Source organism: Mercenaria mercenaria, chromosome 13 (genome assembly GCF_021730395.1).
Source record: "Mercenaria mercenaria strain notata chromosome 13, MADL_Memer_1, whole genome shotgun sequence".
Classification (NCBI taxonomy): Eukaryota; Metazoa; Mollusca; class Bivalvia; order Venerida; family Veneridae; genus Mercenaria; species Mercenaria mercenaria.
In genome coordinates, this window is record NC_069373.1 from 56,370,198 (window position 1) to 56,394,663 (window position 24,466).

Consider the following 24,466-nt stretch of genomic DNA (forward strand, 5'->3'; position numbering starts at 1 on the left):
TGTCCTGGTTGTCTCATTTCGTTTAAAAACCAAAATATGAAATATACACCAGATCTCAGTCCGACAAGGCATTATCATGAGTGATCCATTTTTAACAGAAAAGAAGCCATAATAAAACCCGTGTAACAGGACCACACGTTTTGAACTTAAGAAATGACAATCAAATATAGTAGTCATGTTACACATATGAAATTGACAATGATGTCTATATTTTATTTTAATGGTTTTTTTTACGAATTGCATATTTATAAGCGGAGGAAACTCTCAACTCATCATAGGTATGACGTCACAGGTATGACGTGTTTTTGTTGGGTCTAGAATCACGCCAAATACAATTTAGCTAATACTGAGATATTTCCATCTCTCCGTGGTGAAGGAAGGCTCAAGAGGTCCATCCGGGCATTGCTTTAGACAGGGGTGGGCACCTCCCGTAAGCCAGGAGGATGGCTCCCTCTCGTACAGAATTCTACACGCCCATCAAGGTTCAAACCCACATCGGTGAGGACGTGATTTAAAGTCGGCGACCTTAACCACTTGGTCAAGGGCGCCCCTGTCGAGAAACCAGACGTAATCGAGAAATACTTATACAGAGCGGTTCATTTATGCGTAAATGTTTCCTCTTTGCATTAAATGTGGAATAATTAAATAATTCTTAGAATCAACAAAATCGCTACTTGCACTGAATAACCAAATTTTACATTAATTTAAAGGTCAGTGAGTATTTTGTCGTGTAATCCAGTGCACTTTTTTAAGTTTGAAGAGACTTTTATCAATGAGTTTCCTTAAGATATATAAATCCGTAAACTGTGCCAATTATATTTACTTCTGGTTTGTTATTCAGGACATGATAAATCCACTTTTATCTCAAGTTTTCATTGAAATATTTGCGTTATATCTTTAAGAGGTTTAGCGAATGATTAAATGGCAATGCGCCAATAATTATTTTGAACGAGAAATTGTCCAATGTTTGTCGTCGGCAGTACGCATGAGGCAGTAGGATTTGTTAATGTTTTGATCTGCTGATTATTTGTCATTCAACGCACCTGATTTCTAGTCATTAATGATGATATTGATTAAGCAAGACGAACTTGAAAACAACATTTTTCTGCACTTTACCTACTGAATGCAGCAAGGTAAAGATGACCTTTGCTAAGGGTCAAGAAAACACTATCATTAGAAGTAATGGAATCTAGACAACAGCAGGGAACATTATAGTAGTCTTTTACATTGCGTATATAACTTTAAGAAATTTCTAGCTTCTATCTGTCTCTCAGTGGTTAACACCGGTGGTCGTATAAGGTCAGTTTTAGAGTCTCCAATCATATTTATGGGTAAAGATAGTTTCGTATATAATATCTGTTATTATAACATTTCTCATACATATATTTCGAATTTTTATATAAATAAAGAAATAGAACATATTTAAATAAATAAATAAACGAAGGCTATTAGTACCATGTTGGTCACACAGATTAGTACAGGACAGGGTCTCAGACCTGTTCGAATTCAAAGTCTCTACATGCATTGATTCTGAAAACTTCCAAAATGGCCACCCCATGTTCCGCAATTTTCTGAAATTCAATGCCATATTTCATTATGATGATTCGATTTCAAAAAATCCGAATGAGTCACGCGTTCGGGTAAGAACGAATTTCACGGGATTCTGCAGGAAAATACGTGTTATCCCTATAATATATAAATAACACAATATATAAATAACACACGCCTGTAAGGGTAATGTTGGATATTGTCAACCCGAGAAAAGTAATAACTCTTACTATTTTGGAAGGTTGGCAATATCCCATATCACCCGAGCAGGCCTGTGTTATCTGCGTTATTAGATCGAAAAATCATATTTTGAGATATTTACCAAAACTCCAAACTATATACACAATTACATATGAGTATCTTCATTTTAGCGGCGTATTACAAACTTGTTTATTAGTAATAATAAGTTAATATAATAAAAAAGAATAATCGTTATTATAGAGAAAAAATGTTATATAGCTAATATAAAAAATAACATGATCATTATAATAAGCAATGTTGTCTTATTGTCCAGTGTTACGCATTCTGCATTTTATATTATTCCGCACGAAAGTCGCCAGTTACACAGTTCTAAAGACCACAATCCTTTTTGGGTTCATGTCAAACCTCTTGGGAATGAGAATGTAAAATGCTAAGACTTGAAAAGACATATATCAGAAAAAAAACTTAATCAAAAATTGACGTCACTAGGCGTTTTCGGAGGTTTGCAGAGAAAAAAAGTAACAGAAATATCAGAACTGTTTTCCGCAATTCATATAAATCATTAAGACTGTGTAAAAGAATATGTCTTAATGCATGTATAAATTAATTGTGAAAAGTTTCTCAGGGTTTTTTGGTGCTGTATATGACCTGTATAATATGTACAACGTATGATAGTATACTCGTCCATTTCTCCACACATAAAATATGACCTCAATATGATATATGTTTATTTCTCTACTTAAGATTTGGTATTTATCCTTGAATGTTTTTATCAGTTTATGTATGTTTGTATATATGTATGTATGTAAGAAATACTGTATGTAAAAATTATAGCAACTTTATAAATGGCGTCGTTTTTTCGATTTGATCATTAACATTTTTAGCAGCTTTCCGCTCTGCTTTAAGTTTGATTCCCGCGCGTTACGATTTACACGTGTGTGGACATTAGTAATTATAAATAATTACTCCCACTTCCTTATACAGTTATAGGACAAGGGGTAGCTGGAGAATCAATTTTGATTTGGAACTTTCAGGCCTGTTATCTTGTCAGCATGATGTCCCATTAAGAGTCAGATAATGTGAATTAATGGCATTGACCAATTTGATAAGCTTGGAATCAGTTCTAATGGTGGTTTGAGAATTTTAGAACATGTTCAATGATTGTAAAACTTTAGTCAAAAGGTTAAATTTTGTGTCTCACAACAAGAATGAATGTGATAACCCAATAGTTGTTTTATTTTGAGATGTGTTTTATTAAAAATCTTTATTGAAACTGTTTTACATAATGAAATTATGAATAAACAATGTAATCATTTTATATTGTAACTTGTGATAAAATATAATGTAAATGGCAATATTTCATAATACTATTATATGAATGCAACTTTGAATCACAAGACCTAAAGCTTGAAATTTATAATTCAGGGGCGTAGTTAGGCTAAAATGGAATTGTAGGGCACTGTCCAAGGAGGGTATGGCATGCTTCCACAGAAATTTTTCATATTATAGATGCAAAATGGTGCTTTTTGGTTTATATCTGGACTTTAATGTTTTTCATTTTTCAAAATGAAGTGTACACCCGGGGAGCTATTGTACAATTTAGAAAGTACACCAGTGTCAAAGGCGTAGCTGGGCCATAATGGAAGTATGAGTCACTGTTCTAAGGGGGATGGGGTGATGTTACCCCTGAAAAAATACGTTCTAGATAAGACATGATGTGTTTTGGTGAAGTTCATAATTCAGGGGCGTTGCTAGGCTAAAATTGAAGTGTATGCCACTGTCCTGTGAGTTCTGGGGCATGCTCACACGTAAAAATTGCACAAATTAGATGCAAAATGTATTTTTGCAAAATTCATAATTCTGGGGTTTAGCTAGGTCAAAATGGAAGTGTAAGCCACTGACCTAAAGGGTTCGGGAAAAACTGGGCATCATAGAGGCAAAGCGGTGCATTTTTTTGTGTGTGTGTAACTGGACCTTTAAACTTTTTCATGAAGTGTAGACCCAGGGGAACTACTGTACCTTATAGAAAGTACACCAGTGTCAAATGCGTAGCAGGGACAAAATGGAAGTGTAAGGCATTGTACTAGGGTGTTTGGTTGGGGAGTGGGGGGGGGGGGGCAGTCATGCTCCCCCGGAAGATTTTTACATTCTAAATGCAAAATATGGTGCTATCTGACGAAATTCATAATTAATGGGCGTAGCTAGGCCAAAATGGAAGTGTAAGACACTGTCTTAGGAGGGTTTGGGAGCATGCTCCCTGTAGAATTAATCCATTATAGATACAAAGTTAATTTCTAAATGTAAAATGGTGCGTCTTGGCGCATTTTGTAACCTTTCCGTTGTTTAAATCGTCAATGCTGCAGACTAAAAGGGAATGCATGGCCAGTGTATAATAATGATATATTTTCGCACTGCCTCTTTTCAAAATTAAATATGCTAATGTTATATTTAGTACACATATATATTTCCCCTTTTTTCTATAAAACTGCATGCACATTTAGTGAAGAAATAACATAAGTACTTTAATATTCAATTTATATTTTAACATTATGTACAATATTTAAAGGTCTTTTGAATTTACTAATACAGAATATTACTTTTTGTCGACTCTACCTGACAATAATTCATAATACCTATGCTCCGAACCTTTAGACAAGCCTGTAAGGGGTTTTCTAGGCCGGGTAGGAACCTCTGATTTTTAGAGATTAAGGATCATTTACATTTCAAATTTTGTTGAAAATGAAATAACAAAAAAGACTTCATCAGTATTCACCTTAAACTTGGATCTATTAATGCTTTACAGATAACAATGTTCACCCTATCTTTCAAAATGTAAGTAACCAAGAAACACAATTTAAATCACCAAATAAATCACGAGGATTCGAACTGGCAGAAAAAATATAAAGATTAAACAAAATAATGTTAAATAAACAAAATAATGTTAAATATGTTGTGTAAAAACTATTTTTAATGATAATTAACCCATATGGTATTTATGTTTCCCATACATTTGGTAGCCGTTACGAGATACAAGAGACGTTTTCACAAACAGTTTCTTTTACTTAATGACGGTTAATGGATTATTAAACAATCAGTTCCTTGTCTATTATTATTATCTCTTGCTAAATAACAAATAAATAATTGCATATTATTATGCCTATTAGCTCAACTATTCGAAGAATGAGTAGATCTATCCTACTCAACTCAGCGTCGGCGTCACACCTTGATTAAGTTGTTCAAAACAGTCCCTATTTTGACAGTCTTTTGAGATAAAGCTTTGAAACTTTCAACACTTGTTTACCATCACCATGTCCAGTTATAGGCACGAGTACATAGCTCCATCAAGGATTTTGGCTGAATTATGACCCCTTTTGACTTGAAATTCTTGATTAAGTTTTTCGTACCAGTTCATATTTTGTATAACGAGTTTGACATATGGCTTTGAAACTTTTATCACCTGTTTATCATAGCAACCTCTATCTGTAGACAAGAGTACATAACTCTGACAAATATTTTGGCTGAATTTTGGCCCTTTTTTGAAAATTGGTTCAATTTTTGTACAAGTCTATGTTTTGTCAAAATTATTTGACATATATTATGGCTTTTAAACATTGAACATTTGCTTATCATCATGATTTCCATCTGTACGCAAGAGTACATAAATCTGACAACTATTTTGGCTGTATTATGGCCTTTTTTAAACTTGGAAATCAGTTCAGTTTTTCGGACAAGTCAGCGTTTTGTCAAAACTATTTGACACGTGGCTTTGAAAGTTTGAACACTTATTTAATATCATCATGATTTCAATCTGTAGGCAAAAGTACATAACTCTGTCAACTATTTTGGCTGAATTATGGCATTTTTTGGACTTGGAAATCAGTTAATTTTTTTATAATAGTCCATATTTTGCCTAAACTCTTTGTCATATGGCTTTGAAACTTTGACCACTTGTTTACCATCATAGTCTACATAATTATGTAGGCAAGACTTCATAACTAGGACAAGGACTTTAGCCCAGTTTAGCCCTTTTTTGACATTAGTCTGTTTCAACAGTTTATAATCAGGAAGGAACAGTGTATTAATTTGGTGTTCCTTTGTTATTTAGGTTTTGAAAGAGAAGGTAAACAATCAGGTGAACGCTGGTATCTGTAAACCATTTAGATCCAAGTTTTAATTGAACACTGGTTAATTCTTATTTGTTATTTCATTTTCAACAAAATCTATGTAAGTAACCCTGAATCTCTAAAAAAATGGAGGTCCGTACCCCTAGAAAACCCCAAACAGGATTGTCTAGAGGTATGGATCCGTACCCTTAGACACTTCCTTTTATGTGTTCTAATGTTAAATCAGTTTGTTAACTGTGCACACTTATAACAAAAATGACTTGTTTAAGTAACTACAGTTACATGTTTCCTTTTTTCGTAATTTCAGAGCTCAAAAATAATTGATTCAATATCTGAGTTACACTTGAATCTGTATAAAAAGTTTTAAGCTACAAGTACTTTTCTGTATGACTGTCTACTTCAAATTTTTTAGTTTACACGTTAAATATATTTTAATTCACAAGTTTTTGTTTCATTTTTTTAATGACTTTACTGATGCTTGAACAGAGTTGTTTCAAATTCATGAGCTATGCCATTTTATGCTGTATGGTATCACAATGTTGTGGTTTTACATGTTTTACACATTCCTTCTTATCATTTCACACACTGTCCAGATTTGACCACTGTTGTAATTTATAGCCCCACTGCTGAGTTTAAATGTCCATTTTATTGACTTGGGGGCTAATATTAATTACATGCATCATTTTAGCAATCTAGGAGAAATTCCCTCTCTACCCTTGTCCTATAACTGTATAGGTTTCTCAGTGGTTTGCGGAACGTTCGGGGCTCATATTCGAATAGTTTCGTAATACAGGAGTGTCTAATTCCTTCTGAGTATCCTCATGAAGTGCGTTCTTAATGCATTTACCCTTTTTGTTTGCACGTTATCCACAAACACAAAAGACCATATTACCGTCAACACTTCCTGAACATTGCATCAGAATTTGTCTATCTAACAACTGCAATAAGAAAAACAAAAAAAAGTGAGCAGCCTGATAGTCAGTACAGCCAAAAAGAAAACAAGGATAAAGCGCCGGCCTATCAAACTCTAGGTCGCGGGTTCGAGTCTTGATGAGGCCACGACTGCACTATAAATGTGGGTGACTCAAAATGTTTTTAGAGGAATTAAGGACGACTAGTAACTTTCTGCGAGGTCAACCTATAAAGAATAACCTTAAGCTAAACCTAAATAAGTAAAGGGATAGATTAAAAAAAAAGAAAAGAAATAGTACAAGTTAAATAAACTGAATAAAGAACCGTAGGAAATCAATTAATATAAACTAACATAAAATTAGCAAAGAGGAAAAGTATGTATACATATGTTTGATCTTATATAATGTTGTAATACGGTTGTGAACGAGGTACATTATAATGGCTTAAGTCCTTTATTTCTTGAAATGAACTTTGTTTATTATTTATATTTGAAGGATAACGCGTAAAAGCCCAGGAAAATAGAGCGTTCCTCCGCACAAAGCGTTTGCCAGACAATCACAATACATTTCTGAAACATTTTTTTCCAAGACTAACAATGTAGGTTAGGCGCACACTTCCGGATTCATGCGAAGTGTTTCAAGGAAGTACTGAAAATGTGTGGCAGACGTTTTATGACAACGATCTTGATCCAAGTGATAAGAATGTTGCACGAATCGGATGATTTTCGCAGTGTATGCGGTTCCAAAAAGTCACGTGGGTTGTCCCTCCTGATAGTGTATGGTGCCCGATAGCGACTATAAAGATCAACATCAAAATAAAAAAAAAATATTCTAATATATAAATAACAATTAAAATCTGTCCGCTTAGCTCAGTAGGGAATGCGCAGATCTACGGATCGAGAGGTCGCGAGTTCGATCCCCAGGCGGGGCGTGTGATTTGATTAAAGACATTGTGTCTGATAGCATTCGTCCTCCACCTCTGATTCATGTGGGGAAGTTGGCAGTTACTTGTGGAGAACAGGTTTGTACTGTTACAGAACCCAGGAACACTGGTTAGGTTAACTTCCCGCCGTTACATAACTGAAATACAGTTGAAAAACGGCGTTAAACCCAAATCAAACAAACAATCAAGAAAACTACCATATGAGCCGTGCCATGAGAAAATCAACATAGTGGGTTTGCGACCAGCATGGATCCAGACCAGCCTGCGCATCCGCGCAGTCTGGTTAGGCTCCATGCTGTTCGCTTTTAAAGCCTATTGGAATAGAAGAAACTGTTAGCGAACAGCATGGATCCTGACCAGACTGCGCGGATGCGCAGGCTGGTCTGGATCCATGCTGGTCGCATACCCACTATCTTGGTTTTCCCATGGCACGGCTCATATATCGAAGTTCAAGTTTACGGCCGAGTTAGCCGCTATTGCCGCCGACTTGTTAATTGACTCAAGTGCGTGTGGATGCGGTACAGAACGGCCAGATATTGACATGTATGGTCTTTAGTTCTGATCATTAATTAGTGTTCAGAGATACAAATTGATTTTCAATCCGTTTACAAGAAGTTACAAGTTTGGACATTAACTTAAAACACGTAAAATAATTATGCTTATTGCCTTATAAATGGCCTAAGTTTTATGTTACAGTTATTATTACTTTTTTTTACTACTATTATTATTATTATTATTATTATTATCATTATCCTTTTAGAAGGGGACGATAAAATGAAGTCAAACTATGTTTTAAAAAGCTGCATTTTGTATGTAAAATGTAAAACAGGCATTTTGGTGTAAACTTACCGATATGCAGTTTAGAGGATTCCATCACAATCAATATATGAGCCGCACCATGAGAAAACCAACATAGTGCGCTTGCGACCAGCATGGATCCAGACCAGCCTGCGTATCCGCGCAGTCTGGTAAGGATCCATGCTGTTCGCTTTCAAAGCCTATTGCAATTAGAGAAACCGTTAGCGAACAGCATGGATCCTGACCAGACTGCGCGGATGCGCAGGCTGGTCTGGATCCACGCTGGTCGCAAATGCACTATATTGGTTTTCTCATGGCGCGGCTCATATTCTATATGGGTCTTTACAACTATTTGATAGAGATTTTAACTTGTTTCGTTATTTCTCAAAGTAAGTTATATAATATGTAAATGGATATTTTCAAAAGTGTTCATGCAAACCTTGAACAAGTTACTTTTTAAGATTTTTTTTATAATTTAAAAAAAAATCTTTCCTGTTATTATTCAATTAAAGTTTGTTGAATAGCCTAACCATTAATTATCCGTAGGTTGTCAGTATAGTATATTTTAATACACTTTTTTTATTAAGAAAAAATCTTTACCTTGTGTGTAGTGTAAAAACTATACATATAAATTAAAAAAAAAAAAAAAACCCACACAGAGTATGTTTTGCACATTTCGTTTTTTTAATCATTTTTATCTCCTTTCATGTGTGTGTTTGTGCGAGTGTGTGTGTTTGTTTGTTTACTTATTCAGTCATTAAAAATATGTAAAGTATTTTATAAAAACAACAACAACAAACTGACAAACGGGCGTGCAGCACATGCAAATATTTTATCCAATGTAATAAGCTTATTTAGTTGGCACAAAGAACATTGTAGTTCTCAATCCTATCCTGGTAAAATAGGTGTTTTCATTCTTAAATGTGATTGGTTATCAATCCTAGTATAAATTTTTAAACGAGTAAGTAATAGAAAAGACTATAAAAAAATTAGTGAATGGTTTACCATAAAATCAACTTTTAGTACTAAATATATCCTAGCGCATTAAATAATGCACGTAGATCTACTTCCCCTACTATTTAAGCCCTTTAATGTAAGTTCAACCGTACTAATAACCAAATTCCGATAACATCTTTTGATTATTCATATATCGTATTATTGTTTACATTTATCTACCTGTGTGACCTAATATTGAATAGAAAACCAATGAATATCGACATCCGGAACGCAGCGATTGGCTGGAGTCATATAGCTTGTAACCAATAAAAGCGCCCGATAGTAAAACTACTATCATAGTGTAAAACTGGCTGTCGCGGTTCAAACAATTTCACATTAGAGACATGCATGGAAGTATGGCTATTACTCTATTGGAAGCAATTAAAAATGGTGATCAGGACACTGCAAAACGGATTTTACTGCAAAAGAGATATACTTATTTAGATAGACAATCTTCAAAGAAAGACGGAACGGCTTTATTTTGGTCGTGTTGTCGCGGTTATTTAGATATTGTGCATCTACTTTTACTGCATGGGGCGGATGTTAACATGAGCACGGCATGGGGTGCGACTCCTCTCCACGCAAGCGCAGATCATAATCATGTCGATATACTCATGTAAGTGTGTGTTCTTTATATATGTTTTAAATAATTTCATATCAAAGTAGTATTATAAAGAGAAAAAAAATATTGAAAAATCATTTTGTAGTTTTTATGGTAATGATGTATGTAGTAAGACAAATGATCCGTACCATGTGAAAACCAACATAGTGCGTTTGCGACCAGCATGGATCCAGACCAGCCTGCGCGTCAGGATCCATGCTGTTCGCTTTCAAAGCATATTGCAATTAGAGAAACCATTAGCGAACAGCATGGATCCTGACCAGACTGCGCGGATGCGCAGGCTGGTCTGGATCCATGCTGATCGCAAACGCACTATGTTGGTTTTCTCATTGTGTGGCTCAAATACTGGATGATGCTATCTGCTTCCAGTAATGTTAGTAAGTGCCTCACTCTATGAGCTTATACCTGTCTGAGTTATGCAATAACGTGCAATGGGTTGTTGACGATTCGGCCGAATTATTTATATTTGCATTAATATGCCGCACAGGATGCGACTCTTAACCTAGCGGAAATTACGATATTTCCTGAACTATTATATTAGATATTGGAATGTAATTCAGTCTTGGAAAAAAAAACTAAAATAATGAGACAGTTTTAATTTTATACCAATTTTTGTAACTTTTCATATTAGTGTAATTGCTACTAGCAAAGATATCTGTAAATTCTGTCATTTAAATTTAATTATTCAAGATTTTAGCATGATATCTTATTATCTAAATTGATCGTACAAGATCCTAAAGGTAATTATCTTGTTGTAAATGCAGTCCTAAACACGGTATTATAATGCAATATTCCGAAGAACTATCGGAAAAAAGAATATCGTAGAAACTGCGGCTTTTCTTACAGTTCGTGTAATGCATTCGTAGTACTCCTCTGGTTAGTCCAGTCCGGGAATTAGTCTTTGCACAAGCCTGTTAAAGTAGCAGGATAATTAGGGGACGGGACGACTGACGCAACACGATCCCTAGGTACGTGTAGGGCGGGTGCGGCGTGATAAAATGAAATACGTAGCGTGTATTCGAATAATATCACCATTCTTGATGATATGCATAATGGTAATTTATTCGGCAGTGAACCGAGCAATATTAACAACATGTGACAAATTACGTATATTTGGGAAAAAACGCCCATGTGCACTTTTTGAGACATTTCTGTAATGCATCACGTAAACTTCGCTTGACGTAAACATCACCCTTGTTGTAGGAGTAAATAACGATAAAAAAGAAAATATCAATAGCCGCAAAAATACTAAAGGTATGAAGTTAATATCAACAAAAATAAGTTTTTATACAGAATTACAAGCAGTGATATATTGTCTTATTTGCATTTTTTTCCCCAAGTATTTGGTGACATTTGACTTGACAGTTGAATTTGTTTTTTGCGCTTTATTAATGATGAAATAGGCTAAAAATTATTCTATTCGTATTACGCTTGCCGTACAGACGAAAATGCTTTTAAAGATTCTTAAATGATGGTGTTATTTAAAATAGAAAACACGTCGCATTTAAACATATTTTTGAGGTGTATTTAATGTTCCATTCTGGTGAAAAATTTATTTGGTCAGGTACTGGATGTCAAAATTCGAGCTATAATTCACTGACAGTCAGAAAGCATCAAAAATAGAATATGTAACAACCCTCTTGAGTTACCCCGTTAAATTTCACATTATGTCTTCGGCCTTAAGTTTACATCATCCTTTCAACAGCTTGGAAAAGACGGAATTAAGAATCTCAATTTAATGTTGTGTTAGATGAGCTGACGACACAGTAACCTTAATATTTACTTTCTATGTCCTTGATATCATTATTTCTACATTACCTGACAGTTAATATAAGAGCGTCGTAATTATGCCCGTTGGCCTAAATAACATATCTGTTTTATGAACGCGGAAATAAAAGATTGAATGCAGTTAGCTGAGAAAAGCTTACCGCACATATATGTTTTGTAACAGATTAATGAGTTGGCTACAGTCTATAAACAGTTCGCCTCCCATTAAAAACCAATACTGTACCATTTCCTTAACATGACGTTACTTCCTTATGATGGTGACAGAACCGTTGTTGTTGCAGACGGCTGATCGGAATAAACAGCAATAAAGAAACATCAACTGAACTGTTATTTTCCTCTGAAATTACCTGCAGATTCTTTTATCTTATTGTCGTCTGCTCAAGGTTTCTTCCGCATCTGATTTACGTCTGCTAAGGTTGCATCCCTGCGGCGTCTGCACGAAAGAATTATTTGTGTTTAGTGTAGTCACTTCCGGTAGCGTATGTCTGTAATAACGACGAACACCCAGGTACATTTAGATATTTAAACCTTTTTAATATAACGACAAAAAAGGAACAGAATTGACATAATATCGGAAAGCATAGAATGCAACCAAGCAGAATTATAGCAGACTCGGTTTGATTGGGTCTCTTCATGAGAGGTAATGAAATGTGCAACACCTCTCAAGCCCCCTAACACCGGCTTTAGCGGAGCTCTATTACACATAAATTGAATGGACTCAATGATCACAAAGGACCAAAAGTATCAGCACTGTTTTAAGCTTTAGCTTAGTTTAAATAATTTCCGCGATCCGAATTATTTCCTAAAAATGGATTATAAAACTTTTTGCTCCTGCGTTTATTGTTTTGCGTTTATGATATTGTGTTTTTGTATTTTATTTGCATGATATAAAAGCCTGAATGATACGTGATTGATGGAGATATATTCGCATTCCTGGCTAATTACCATTCTTCCCACACGCATTGCCATGCGCTACAAGTTTTTCTGAGACGTAACTAACTAGTGCAGAAAAGGTCTATAATGTTTTTCGCTCGGAATAGATTCTGCTTCCATTGGTTATCCAATTTCACTTCCGCATCGTTCCTGACAAATCCGTTAACATCAGAAAAAATAACAAAACACTGACGCAAAGGTCTTTGTTGATTACTTCAGTGATTTACGGGTTCTCCTGTTTGTAACAGATTTTTAGAAGTAAAATTGATCAAAAGAGACTTGATTTATACTTTATTCACAAGAAACTACTAATATTAGTTTGTAAGCTTTTTCATAAAAATACAAGCATGAATGTGTGCGAATATTTTGGTGAATCCAAGAGATAGTTTTGTGACTCACATAGTAATAATGAAACACTGGATGGGCATTTGATTAGGGTGCAGAGTTTCTTGTATTTATTTTTCAGTAATTACGTGTGAAAAGAACAACAGTATATAAGTGAAAAACTTGCGGTAATGTATGCGGTAATTCTAAGAATCTAAACCCGGTACTGATCGATATGTACGTGGTCGTAACATTGAAGAAGTCGCCGCATTTTTATCCAGTAGTATTCAGTATTTATGTTTGTTGACCGCATACCAGTTATAAGTGTCGTATCCGCCAGTTTAAGTACCTTTGACGGGGTTTTATAGCGTTTAATTAGATCATAGTTAATCAACTAAATCAAGTCTCAGTTTATTGAAATAACGTTAATTTATGCTTCCGTAACCGTGTAGTGTTTACAGTTTTATGACGCACACATGTATGCAGCATGCGCATGTAAGGAATTTATATTTATTAAACGAATAACAATCTTGATAAATGATGTCATGCATATTCTTTCACTATGACACAAAGTATAGCGAAATGAAGAATATGAAGACCTAATTTGGTAGGCATGAATTATGGAGCAATTTATTTTCTCGGGCAAAATTTTTGACGTCATATTAATCAATTACCGTTGATGGATTGGCCGCATACAGTACAGTATACCTTTTTGTGGGGGAAATGTCTTGGTATTTACCATATATTCAAAAGCACCCGGTGAATTAATGTTGAATGGCTTTGGTCGATAAGTTTAAAATAGCTTTTTTATATCGACCTGCGTACTTTATATTATTATTCTAACTTATCTAACTTATATCCACAAATATCATAAATTACATAGTAATTATAGTGTTAATTGTAAATCAATATAGGTTTGGTGGGCATTAACCATAATCATTTGCATGACCTGTTTTAGTTTACAAATTTACTTTACTTGATTTCAAAATGCTCAGTGAATGGGTACCCAATTTATCAAATTTAATGTTACGGAACAAAATTAGTTTTAAAGCTAGTTTGATATGAAGCGAATTTAGTCATATTAAGGGTGTATTTAATTTAGCTAACTATTTTTATACACAGTCGGGTTAATCTTGCCCCTTACCGGTCTCATGATTTGGCAAATATAAATAGCCAACCGCGTATCCCTTCGTGGGCTGTAGGTCCTCGTATGTCTTCTGTTACAGAGCAAATTTAATAATAGTTTCGGAGCAAGGTCGTACGCGGTGTATATAACCTGGGCTGTGCAAAGAACAGCATCGGCCATTGTGGGCTTAACTTTTTATTAGTCACCCAATTACGCCTCCATTAGTCAATAACTCAACAAACCCTATTACACCCTCGTTAGTCAATAACTCAACAAACCCTATTACGCCCTCGTTAGATTTTGTGTTTATTTATACTTTTAATAACACTGAAATTTTATGCGGTACATCTATTACGGGTATGACGAAATGTTATCTATTCATTCGCTGGCTAGTCATCGATATTGAGTAGGTGGGTTTATATCACGACATTTTGTATACATAATCATGTGTTGAGATGTAAAAAAGCTAATCCAGTAATATTTTTAGAATAATTGATACCCTTTATTTAAAGTTAATAGATTTTTTTTGTTGTTGACGCCCACTCTAGAAATGCGTTACGAAGTATTTGGTTATAATCCGGCACAGAAGCAGTTTTAGGTTTGCAGTTCTCCTGACCACATTTAATCAGTAGTAACCTTAACCCTTACCCTGCTAGATTTCTATAATAAACTAGTCCGTCTTTCAATATGGACAGTACCATTATCTGTAAAAGGGGTGCTTACCAAAAAGATACTGAGTGAATAGCATATAGAGCATTCGTGTAGCCTGATCATGATCTTCACTGGTCGCAAAGGCAGAATCAATCGTGTCCAGCATAATAATGGTTAGTTATTTACTTGTTAAATCCTTCTACCTCGCTCGGCATTCGTCTTCCTTGACATCTGACCAATATAGCCTAGATTTCAAACTTTTATTGATAGGTCAATGCTCGTATGGGCATATACAATGTATATAAACATGGCAACAAAACAGAATGGCAGCAATTAAATTTGTACAAAGTATATGACACAAGTTGCTAATTTCATGTCAAAGTAACCTAGTATTAATTGATACAGAACTTATTCTATACAGTCGAAATCACTCAACATTTGGATACAGATAGTAAAGAGCGAATGTGTTCTGTATGCTACAAACCACAACACGGTTGATCTTAGGGATACAGATAGTAAAGAGCGAATGTGTTCTGTATGCTAACCATAACACGGTTATCTTAGGAAATCAGCAGACGATTCTGATATATTAACAGTAAAATACGGTATTTTCTGGTGTACAAGAACATCGGTCTATTTAATGAGTATTGAATCAAGAAAATCCTTTGCATTGGATAATATTGCTGAACCCGGAAGTTATTTGAGATATTGGATACGAGTGTCGCCTGCATCACTAAAAACAACGCTGTAATTACGAAATTACGTAGGAAGTTGTTTAGTATTCCAGAAAGTCTGCGTATTATTCTACGATTAATCCGTTTTTTCCGCAGTAAAATAAACAACAATTAATATATAACCGCTGTGTTATTGATCAAGGCATAGGATGCTAGTTTTGCTGGCGGCTTGTTAATGCTGTTTTTCCCACAGCTCTTTAAGCGTAAACGTCTTCGATTTGACGTCACATTTTTCAAATGACATCATAACATGAATTTTTATTATTTTTTCCCTTAAGAAGGCTTTAAGCAGAAATATGTTAGAAAAGAAATAGTTATCGTTATTTGATTAAAGTGCAAAACATTAAGTTTTACTTTATTTCATAGGTCATAAAAATCCCAGGCTGAATTAATATGATTTTGGAGAATTATCTCTTTTATAAAAAAAATGAAAAAAGATGATAACGTTCATCTAGATGAATGCCCAGTCAGTATGATACATAGGCTACCTCTATATGTCAGAAACTGGTATCACAGGTTAATCGAAAGGGAAAAAATCGCGCAGCCCTGAAAATAGCACAGGAATTTTAAGTTTCTTTTACGTTGACAATAGCTCGTTAATTGCATTCTCGAAAAACAAGTGCATAAATGTTGAATAATATGAACGAGATGTACTTGCTGTGTTTATGTAGTTTATCGGAGTACGCAAGTCAGCAACCTTAGCACGACAATTACTGTAATTAAATCTCGTTCATTGTGGCTGAGAGGAGACCACAAATAATTTTTGTAACTAAAATATCTTTGACATGCATCTGAAGTGTTTCCTTCTTTTAATGGAGAGGCGTGCTAATTAGCATGCTAAACATCTATGCTTTTTTTGGTACTTAATTACTTTTTTTAGGTTTAACGAAACCTTTCAAGTGGTTAGCCTAACTACATATGTCTCTGAATAATCGGTAATGATAATTGATGTTGTCACGCGGTCAGGATGTAAGAGTTCGGACCAACCACCGGTTTAAAGATCGGCATGTTATCGGCCATATTTATGCTCTCAAGAACTCTAGTTCAATTTATCCACTGCAAATTACAGATAACACAATGATTTTAATAAGCGCATGTAAAAAATAATAAGTTGAATAATACTTGAGTTATGAAGTGCCTTATGATGATGAATGTACTTAACCCTTACCTTGCTAAATATCTAAAATGGACCGGTCCATCATTCAGTTTGGGCCATACCACTTATTATTCAAAGGGGTGTTCACTGAAAAATTACTGACTGAATAGCGAACAGTGCAGACCATGATCAGACTGCACGGATGTGCAGACTGATCTTGGTCTGCACTGGTCGCAAAGGCGGAATCACTTGCCGCCAGCAGGCTAAGGGTTAAAAGGTCGTACTGAAGTTGTATGAAATGAGGTTTTAACAATAGCAATCAGAGATTATCAAGTTGAAAAAAAGGTCGACCACACTACATGGAGGTTCGAATACGCGCTAGGGTCAAAAGGGCACCTCCTTATATGAAAAACCTGCTTGCTGTTCAAAGACGTCGCCACGAAAATTACCAGAATATTGAAGAGCAAACTAGATAAAAATTTTACCTTTTTATTTCAGACTATTACTAAAATACGGGGCAAACGTTAATCAGCAGACGACAAATGGTGACACACCCAGTCATCTAGCGTCATACCGAGGCTACGCAGAATGTGTTCAAAGACTAGCAGAGCGGGGAGCCAATGTGGAAATACGAAATAACAAACGACACACGCCTATACAGGAGGCGTATATGCGAGGGCATTACGAAATTTACAGATACCTTCTAAGTGTTCAAAAACTAGGTAGGTTCCTAAGGTAGCAAATAGGCCAATGTTACACTTTTTCCTTAAGGTTTTTGGTATCCCTTGAAACAGAAGACATAGAAACGTTGCATACAATTTAAATGAAGTTGCGGCTTATGTCAAGTACAAGGCAGTTCTAAGTTGACATAAGTCGGCAAAATAACGACATTCTGCATTTTAGACAAAGTTAACTGGCCAGCAAAATACCTTTTTCAAAAGAAAATGACGCTGTGAACAAATTGTATTCTCACATGTAGTATATAAACATAACATCAATAACGTGTTTGCATCAATTCTGTTGTCATGACAACAGTTGATACATCGTTGTGGTATTACTATCTTAAACCTCTTTTATGGAGATAATATTGAAAAAAAAATCTCCAGAACAACTATATTCGATGAAGAACAAATCTTGATACAGATGTCCTTTGCCTTAAAATTGTAAATTTTACGAACAAAATGAACTAGACGTAACTGAACATTTACATAGATATTTTCTGAATAAATTAAAACCTAATTATACTTTATAGCAAAGATATTATGTATCACGAATATAGGTTGACCTGCCTCGTTTTATTGCAAATCAGGTCTCCTTGAACCCATTCAAATATCAATAGCAGGTTTAGATTGTAAATACGAATATTTTTTAAGAATAAAAAAACAATGCTTTCCATTCACTATGCAAAGTTTGATGGATGCTCACATTTTTTAGCGCTTAATGAGTACAAAAATATGCAGTATTCAACAGTGGGGCCTGTGTTGAAATTTTGAACAATTAAAATGTCAGGTATAGACACTTATGAAGATTGAAAATGTAAATTCGTCAATAGAAAGTTGTAAATGTCAAGAAACTGTAATTAAATTTAAAAACATTACATAATTTTGTTGTGGGAATCATTCCGCGCAATGCCTTGACCTATATATCTGTACAATATTAGTTGTCGAAAGTGAAGAAAAAAGACATAAATAATACTTTTTTAAAAATTTGTTTAAACATGGGAAATTATCGAAATCTTAACTTTTCATGCTAGGAATATCAGAGGAACAATAATTTTACAAATACAGAAAGTACAAAATGAATATGAAAGAGAGGTTTCAGTAGATTTAAAAACAAACTGAAGAGCAGATATAACATTGCGTTTACAGTCAATTTGTTCGTCTTTTTCTTTTGACAATTCAAAAACAAGGACGTTATTGGTCTTTAATTTTGAGAATATTACCTAAACTCATACATTTATTCTTTCTTGGCACCTCAACGTAAAATTCCGATACATAGCATATCTGTATTATTTGAAAAGGTGGAATTGCGTCAATTTTAGTAACTTCTGTAAGGAAAGAAAAGACAGAAATTCCGTACGGTTGTCCTGGTTATGAACAATGCGACATGTATGACATAGTGTCATTAATCTAAGCAATAAATGTATACCTGGCGAGAGAACAGCTTTGTTTTATCACACTTAATTTTTGCGCCCCATTTCCGCCTTTTAGAACATACACTGGTTTTAGATGTCCAAAAACACGGACACAGTCGTTAATAAAACACAAAAAGTCTTGAAACGTGAAACACGGGGCTGACGTTATAAAACCCCACCCCGAGGAGACTAAACTCCAGCGAACAGTGCACCAATTTCTTTATAAGACTTGTAAATATATAAGCTAGTTCCAAAACTGTACTAAGTTTCCGTTGTGAAACACGGACGAGGCGATTCATTGACTGGAATAGCTTAACATGTTAAAATGCGAGCCACCCCGTCTAAACCGTTTAAGCGATATTAAGGCGACAACAGGTTACATTTAGTAAAGATAAAATGTGACCCCAACAATGATAACTCATTTTACATGTCAATTACCGGAAGTTAATTTGCTAATTTGGAATACGTGCATAAACAACTAATTTAATTCATTTGTTTAAATTTAGAATGCTGGTCCATCAGTCAATTTGGGCAGTACCATATGTCATTCGGAGAGATGTTCAATGAAAATTTACTGACTGAATAGCGAACAGTGCAGACCATGATCAGCTTGCACGGACGTGCAGGCTAATCATGGCCTGCACTGGTCGTAAAGGCAGCATCACTTGCCGCCAGCAGGCTAAAGGTTAAAGCGAAAGCACGAGCTCATTATATTAAAGTGTACAGAAGGTCGGGATGTGATCTTAAGTCTGGGGATACTCCGACCTCATACACTGTAAATAATGAGTTACTGATTTGAATATCAGCTTTTTATTTGATATCCATATCTGTCGAGATCGCATAGTCTTTGACAGTAACTTGGCTGAACTTTTAAAAATTGCCAGCAACAATATACGTCTGACATTTTTTGTTGTATTTATTTGATATCACAAATCATTTTACAAACATTTACCGTCATTTTAGTACTCCAAGTGTAGTATAGCGACAATTTGTGCACCAATCCACTTTTAAAATTGACAAATTTAATTACATTAAATTTCCATATTTGAAAAATCACTCAATATCTTTTATATCATGAAGGAAGTTATAAATTTAAGAACATGTCAATCCATCATTACAGATGAAAAGTTCAGAGGTTTGGAAAAGGGCATAGGTTTATACTTAATTAAACAAAAATTGGTGTTTATATTTCCTAGCTGTCAAATAATTGTACGGAATTGTTTTTCGGCACTATCTTGGAATGAATTGCATTCTCTCATTGTCTTTTCAGTCAACAACAATCAACCAGGTCTTTCAACGACAAAAGTCAAACCATATCCTAACGAGATGAAGAAGTTTGCCCCGCCACCGTCCTCTGATGATTATTACGGATGGCCATCCGTACAAAGCACCACATCCGGTTCAGAGATACGTCTTTCCTCTTCTATACCACGTGACAGTTTCACTGTGACCAAGTCAAATTCATCATGTATGGACCAAAATACAACAAGTGATAAGAAAATACGGAATAGTGTGAATGGAGTTTTAAGAGTTCGTGAGTTTAACCGAGAGGGATCACTGGATGGTAATTCACTTGTCAATGATGATTCATTGTTTCTAAATGACCTTTCATCCGTGGAACATTCTGACATAACACCGCCAAAAGTCCCAGAAAGAAAGTGCCTGTCATTTAAAAATATATAGAGTTTATTTATGAAAGCTCGTTACATTTTTTTCTGGTTGGTGTAGTAAAACGTTGTACGTCATACACATCACTTACGTATGGCTCCGCCAAGTACATCTGTCCCGGTCCGGATAGTCCAGGAGTCGTGTTTGCAAACATTCTTGCGTCAGTTACCAATATACACTTACTAGCAGTGTTTATTTAATTTAACGTTTATACATAGTTCGGACTGATGCAGCTTATGTCACATAGATGTTGAAATTGCATGGCATTACATTTAATAGCATGACATAACATTGCGTGGCATGACATATTGTATATACATCGAAAATAGCAGCCAGTGACACACCCTGTTCCGTCTGGAGCCTTAAAACAGCATTCCTATCCAGAGGTTCGACACAGTCACGGGTGCTGTAGACATCGGTCATTTTGCCAGAAAACGAAGTGCGAAACATGTGTTATTTCCATATACATTACTAGCACAAGGGAAAATTGTACACGCGTCCCTTGGCAAAACCTTCTAGGACAAGTCTGTCATGGAGATGAACACTGTTTTCTAAGAGACACACAACTATTAGCTTATGGCTGGTATATATTATTTTTTCATATATCTGGTTATATACATGTTTGTGTTTTCATTAGTTATTTTTATAAACACGCGCAGTCAAATTCGAGTCGCTTTTAAAAAATTTACAACTCTGATAATTTTTTGTCCTACTACATTGATTATTTTTGTGAAACTAGTCAGTCGGTGCGCATAATATATAACTAACCTTATGTACTTACACTTTAAGCTGCCCATTCATAAGAATATTGCTATCTTTCTTGTAAAGCTAGTGGACATGTGATGGCAATCGGCAGTTTCCGTTTATATCCTACGGGAACGATTCTGGCGTTTCCCGAAGAATGCGCGGAAATCGCCGAATGTCATACGGATCCATTTCCTTTAACGTGTCTAAACTATTTTTTTTGTGTGTGTATATTTCAAAGGACGAAAATATGTTGTAAATTGACATTTAAACATTTTGTTCATGATGTTTAATGAAAACTGTTACATCAGAAAAAAAAACTTTTACAATTGTAACATTTTCGAGGCTGTGTTGTTGCACATTTGAGGTGTTTAATTCTCGTCTTACTCAATTGTTATTCACCAGACAAGTGTAATTACATTCGTATGGCTTGAACCCTTGGTAAAGTCATTATTGACAACATTTCAAACGGTTTTGATTTGTTGATGGTATAAGGAAATAGCGGGATTGCTGGCCCTCGGCAAATAAAAGTATTCAGGTTATATAGAATGTTGTGTCATTTATTACATCTATTTAATAATTTTTCCAATGTGACCTTTAATGATATTTAAAAATCAGAAAGTAATTGAAACGATTTTATCAAAAGGTAATTAATACTTAACGTTTATTCAGGTTTATAACTTAGTCATTTAGGCAGTATGATTTGAAGAAAACAAGTTTGCCCTCTAGTACTTGTAATTTTATTTAAATTAGGATTTTATATAGGGAACGTTGTATTGCTTGATACTTAAAGGACAAGTAGAGATATGTTAGCTGTTTTGCAGAGATTTTGCATCAACAAATTGTAAAATAAAACATGGTGAGATATTTGATGTAAGGAACTTGCCATGTTTTGTCTTGTTAAGTTTTGTCAGTGATTATAAATAGGTATATATTTTTGAAGTAGCGCCGTAAGACATGTTTTCAATAACTTATAATTAAAAATGCGAAAATACACTCCATACAAAAGACACGGTCGGACGTATGGACGGACGCCCCCACGTTTTGGTATAAGACTGTTACTTAAGGAACAAAAAGACTTTAAGTGGTTACGGAATGAATACAATGGATTTCTGTTGTCCTATGCCACACCTCCTATCACATAAGGGACCAATCATGCGCTCGGACAGACATACGGATGGATGTACGGACACAGCTTCATCAATAAATGAATAAAAATATTATATTTATTTCCTAGAGCATAAACATTTTATGTAAAAAAATGCTTAACATGTATATAATAATGTATATTTTTTTTTAACAAAAGATCAACGTTTTTTTTAATTTTCAGCGGTCCTTTAGATTACAAATTCAATGGCCAGTATTGAATGTTTTTGTAATTGTTTAATGTAACATGTACTGTTGTTAAATTCGTGGACTTTGATTCTCTTTAGACATCTTCCACCATCCAAGTTAGAAATTCAGATTTAGATTTAAAAAAAAAAGTCATTTTAGATAGATATATGAAATAAATCTGAGAAAAAAACCAGGAACTTTTGCCTTTTAAAATCACTGAGGCAAAAACGTAAATGTATGTTCTAGAACGGTGAATTGAACTTAGCGGTCATCGTTTTATAGTGATTTATCATATGAAAGACAGCATTTGTCTTAAAAACTTTAAACTGTTTTTTTCTTAAGAAGAATAGGGGTTGTTGATGTTATCATATTACCATAAAGAAATCTCCCTTGTTGATGTGTTATGTAACACATGTTACTATCGTTATAGAGTGGCTGCAGCAAAAAAACTGCACTCATTACCCCTTCCCACCCAAATGGATTTTTATGTTAAATTGTTAGGATCTGACGCGTATTGAAAGCGAGCTATATTTTCTAAATTTATGTAACTTGAATTTTACTTGCTATTTGGGTTTATTATGCTGGTGGGGTACTATTTTCGAAAATGAGTTCGAAACCGTAATTCTTACACTAAAATACTGTGATTTCACGGTTGATGTGAACACGTAATGACTTTGCATATTGTTCATAATAAAAAATATGTTGTGTGTGTTGATTGTAAAATTGTTGTTAAGTTGTTGTTAGTAAATAATATTGTTGTATATTGAATGTAAAATTGTTGTTACTTACTACCTTACAGTCGTTCATCATTGTTAATCTGTGATCATTTTTAATTTTATGAGTTATTAAAAATATAAAAGAAACGTGTTTTTATACCTTCATTTGTAAACCTTGCTCATGTTACTGGTTACAATGACGGCTTTTACGGTCATTGATATAGCAGAGAGAATGAATGAATTCGATTTTACCGGCGATTCGACACAAAAGTGTCATATACTGAAACTCAAACGAATTTGAAAAGGATCGAGAATAAAAGTAGCTGAAAATATTAGTTGGAAATGAAATTAAAAAGATCGTCGGAACGCCTTGTAATCAGAGCGAGAGACTCACTCGGGACGGTATATTGCAGAGCACACACGGGGTAAGGAAGGGGATTTGGTGGCCAAAGCACCATGGATGCTGCTCTTTCAAGGTCATGGCTTCGAAGGCTTCCGTATGTGAATTTTAAACGAATACCAAGCACGAGTGACTTCACTGAAATTCTTGAACTGAACATTGCATCAAGTCCGGTAACTTTCGGAAGTGGTTTATCTGAAGCAGTTATATATTTTTGTCGACACAATCTTCATAACATTTTAAAAATGTTTCTTGTAATCGTAATGAAATGTTATAATTCCAGACATTTGAAGTTTGGTAAACCAAAAGGAATGACTAAGTCATTCATCCAGAAAACCTAGATCATAGATCAAATATATTACCGTTTGTTGAAAGGTAAAGCATGCCATGGGTTAATTGCAACCAGTGTAATGATTTGATAATCTTTTAACGAAGTCTCTGCCTTAAATAAAGTAACAAAAGTGTTGACACCTGAAATAATTAACAAGAGCACCGCCTTGCGGGTGCTGACGCTCATCTGATTTTTTTTTTGCATAATAGAAAAATTGTCCTATCCATGATTTTCTAAGTCCAAAAAGGGCCATAATTCTTGCAAAAAGCAGGATGGAGTTATGTTTCTTGATGTACAAAGTCAGCTTATGATGATGAACAACTGTTGCAAGTTTCAAAGCAAT

General features: G+C 34.7%; 1 protein-coding gene across 1 annotated transcript; it reads left to right on the forward strand.

Moving 5' to 3' along the window:
• The first annotated feature begins 9,813 nt into the window (after nt 1-9,813).
• Nucleotides 9,814-23,539, forward strand: LOC123529847 (ankyrin repeat domain-containing protein 10-like). Its single transcript, XM_045310403.2, has 3 exons — nt 9,814-10,137; nt 17,294-17,517; nt 20,200-23,539. The coding sequence occupies exons 1-3, from the start codon at nt 9,866-9,868 to the stop codon at nt 20,610-20,612; spliced, it is 909 nt and encodes a 302-aa protein (XP_045166338.1). The 5' UTR covers nt 9,814-9,865; the 3' UTR covers nt 20,613-23,539.
• The last annotated feature ends 927 nt before the right edge of the window (nt 23,540-24,466 follow it).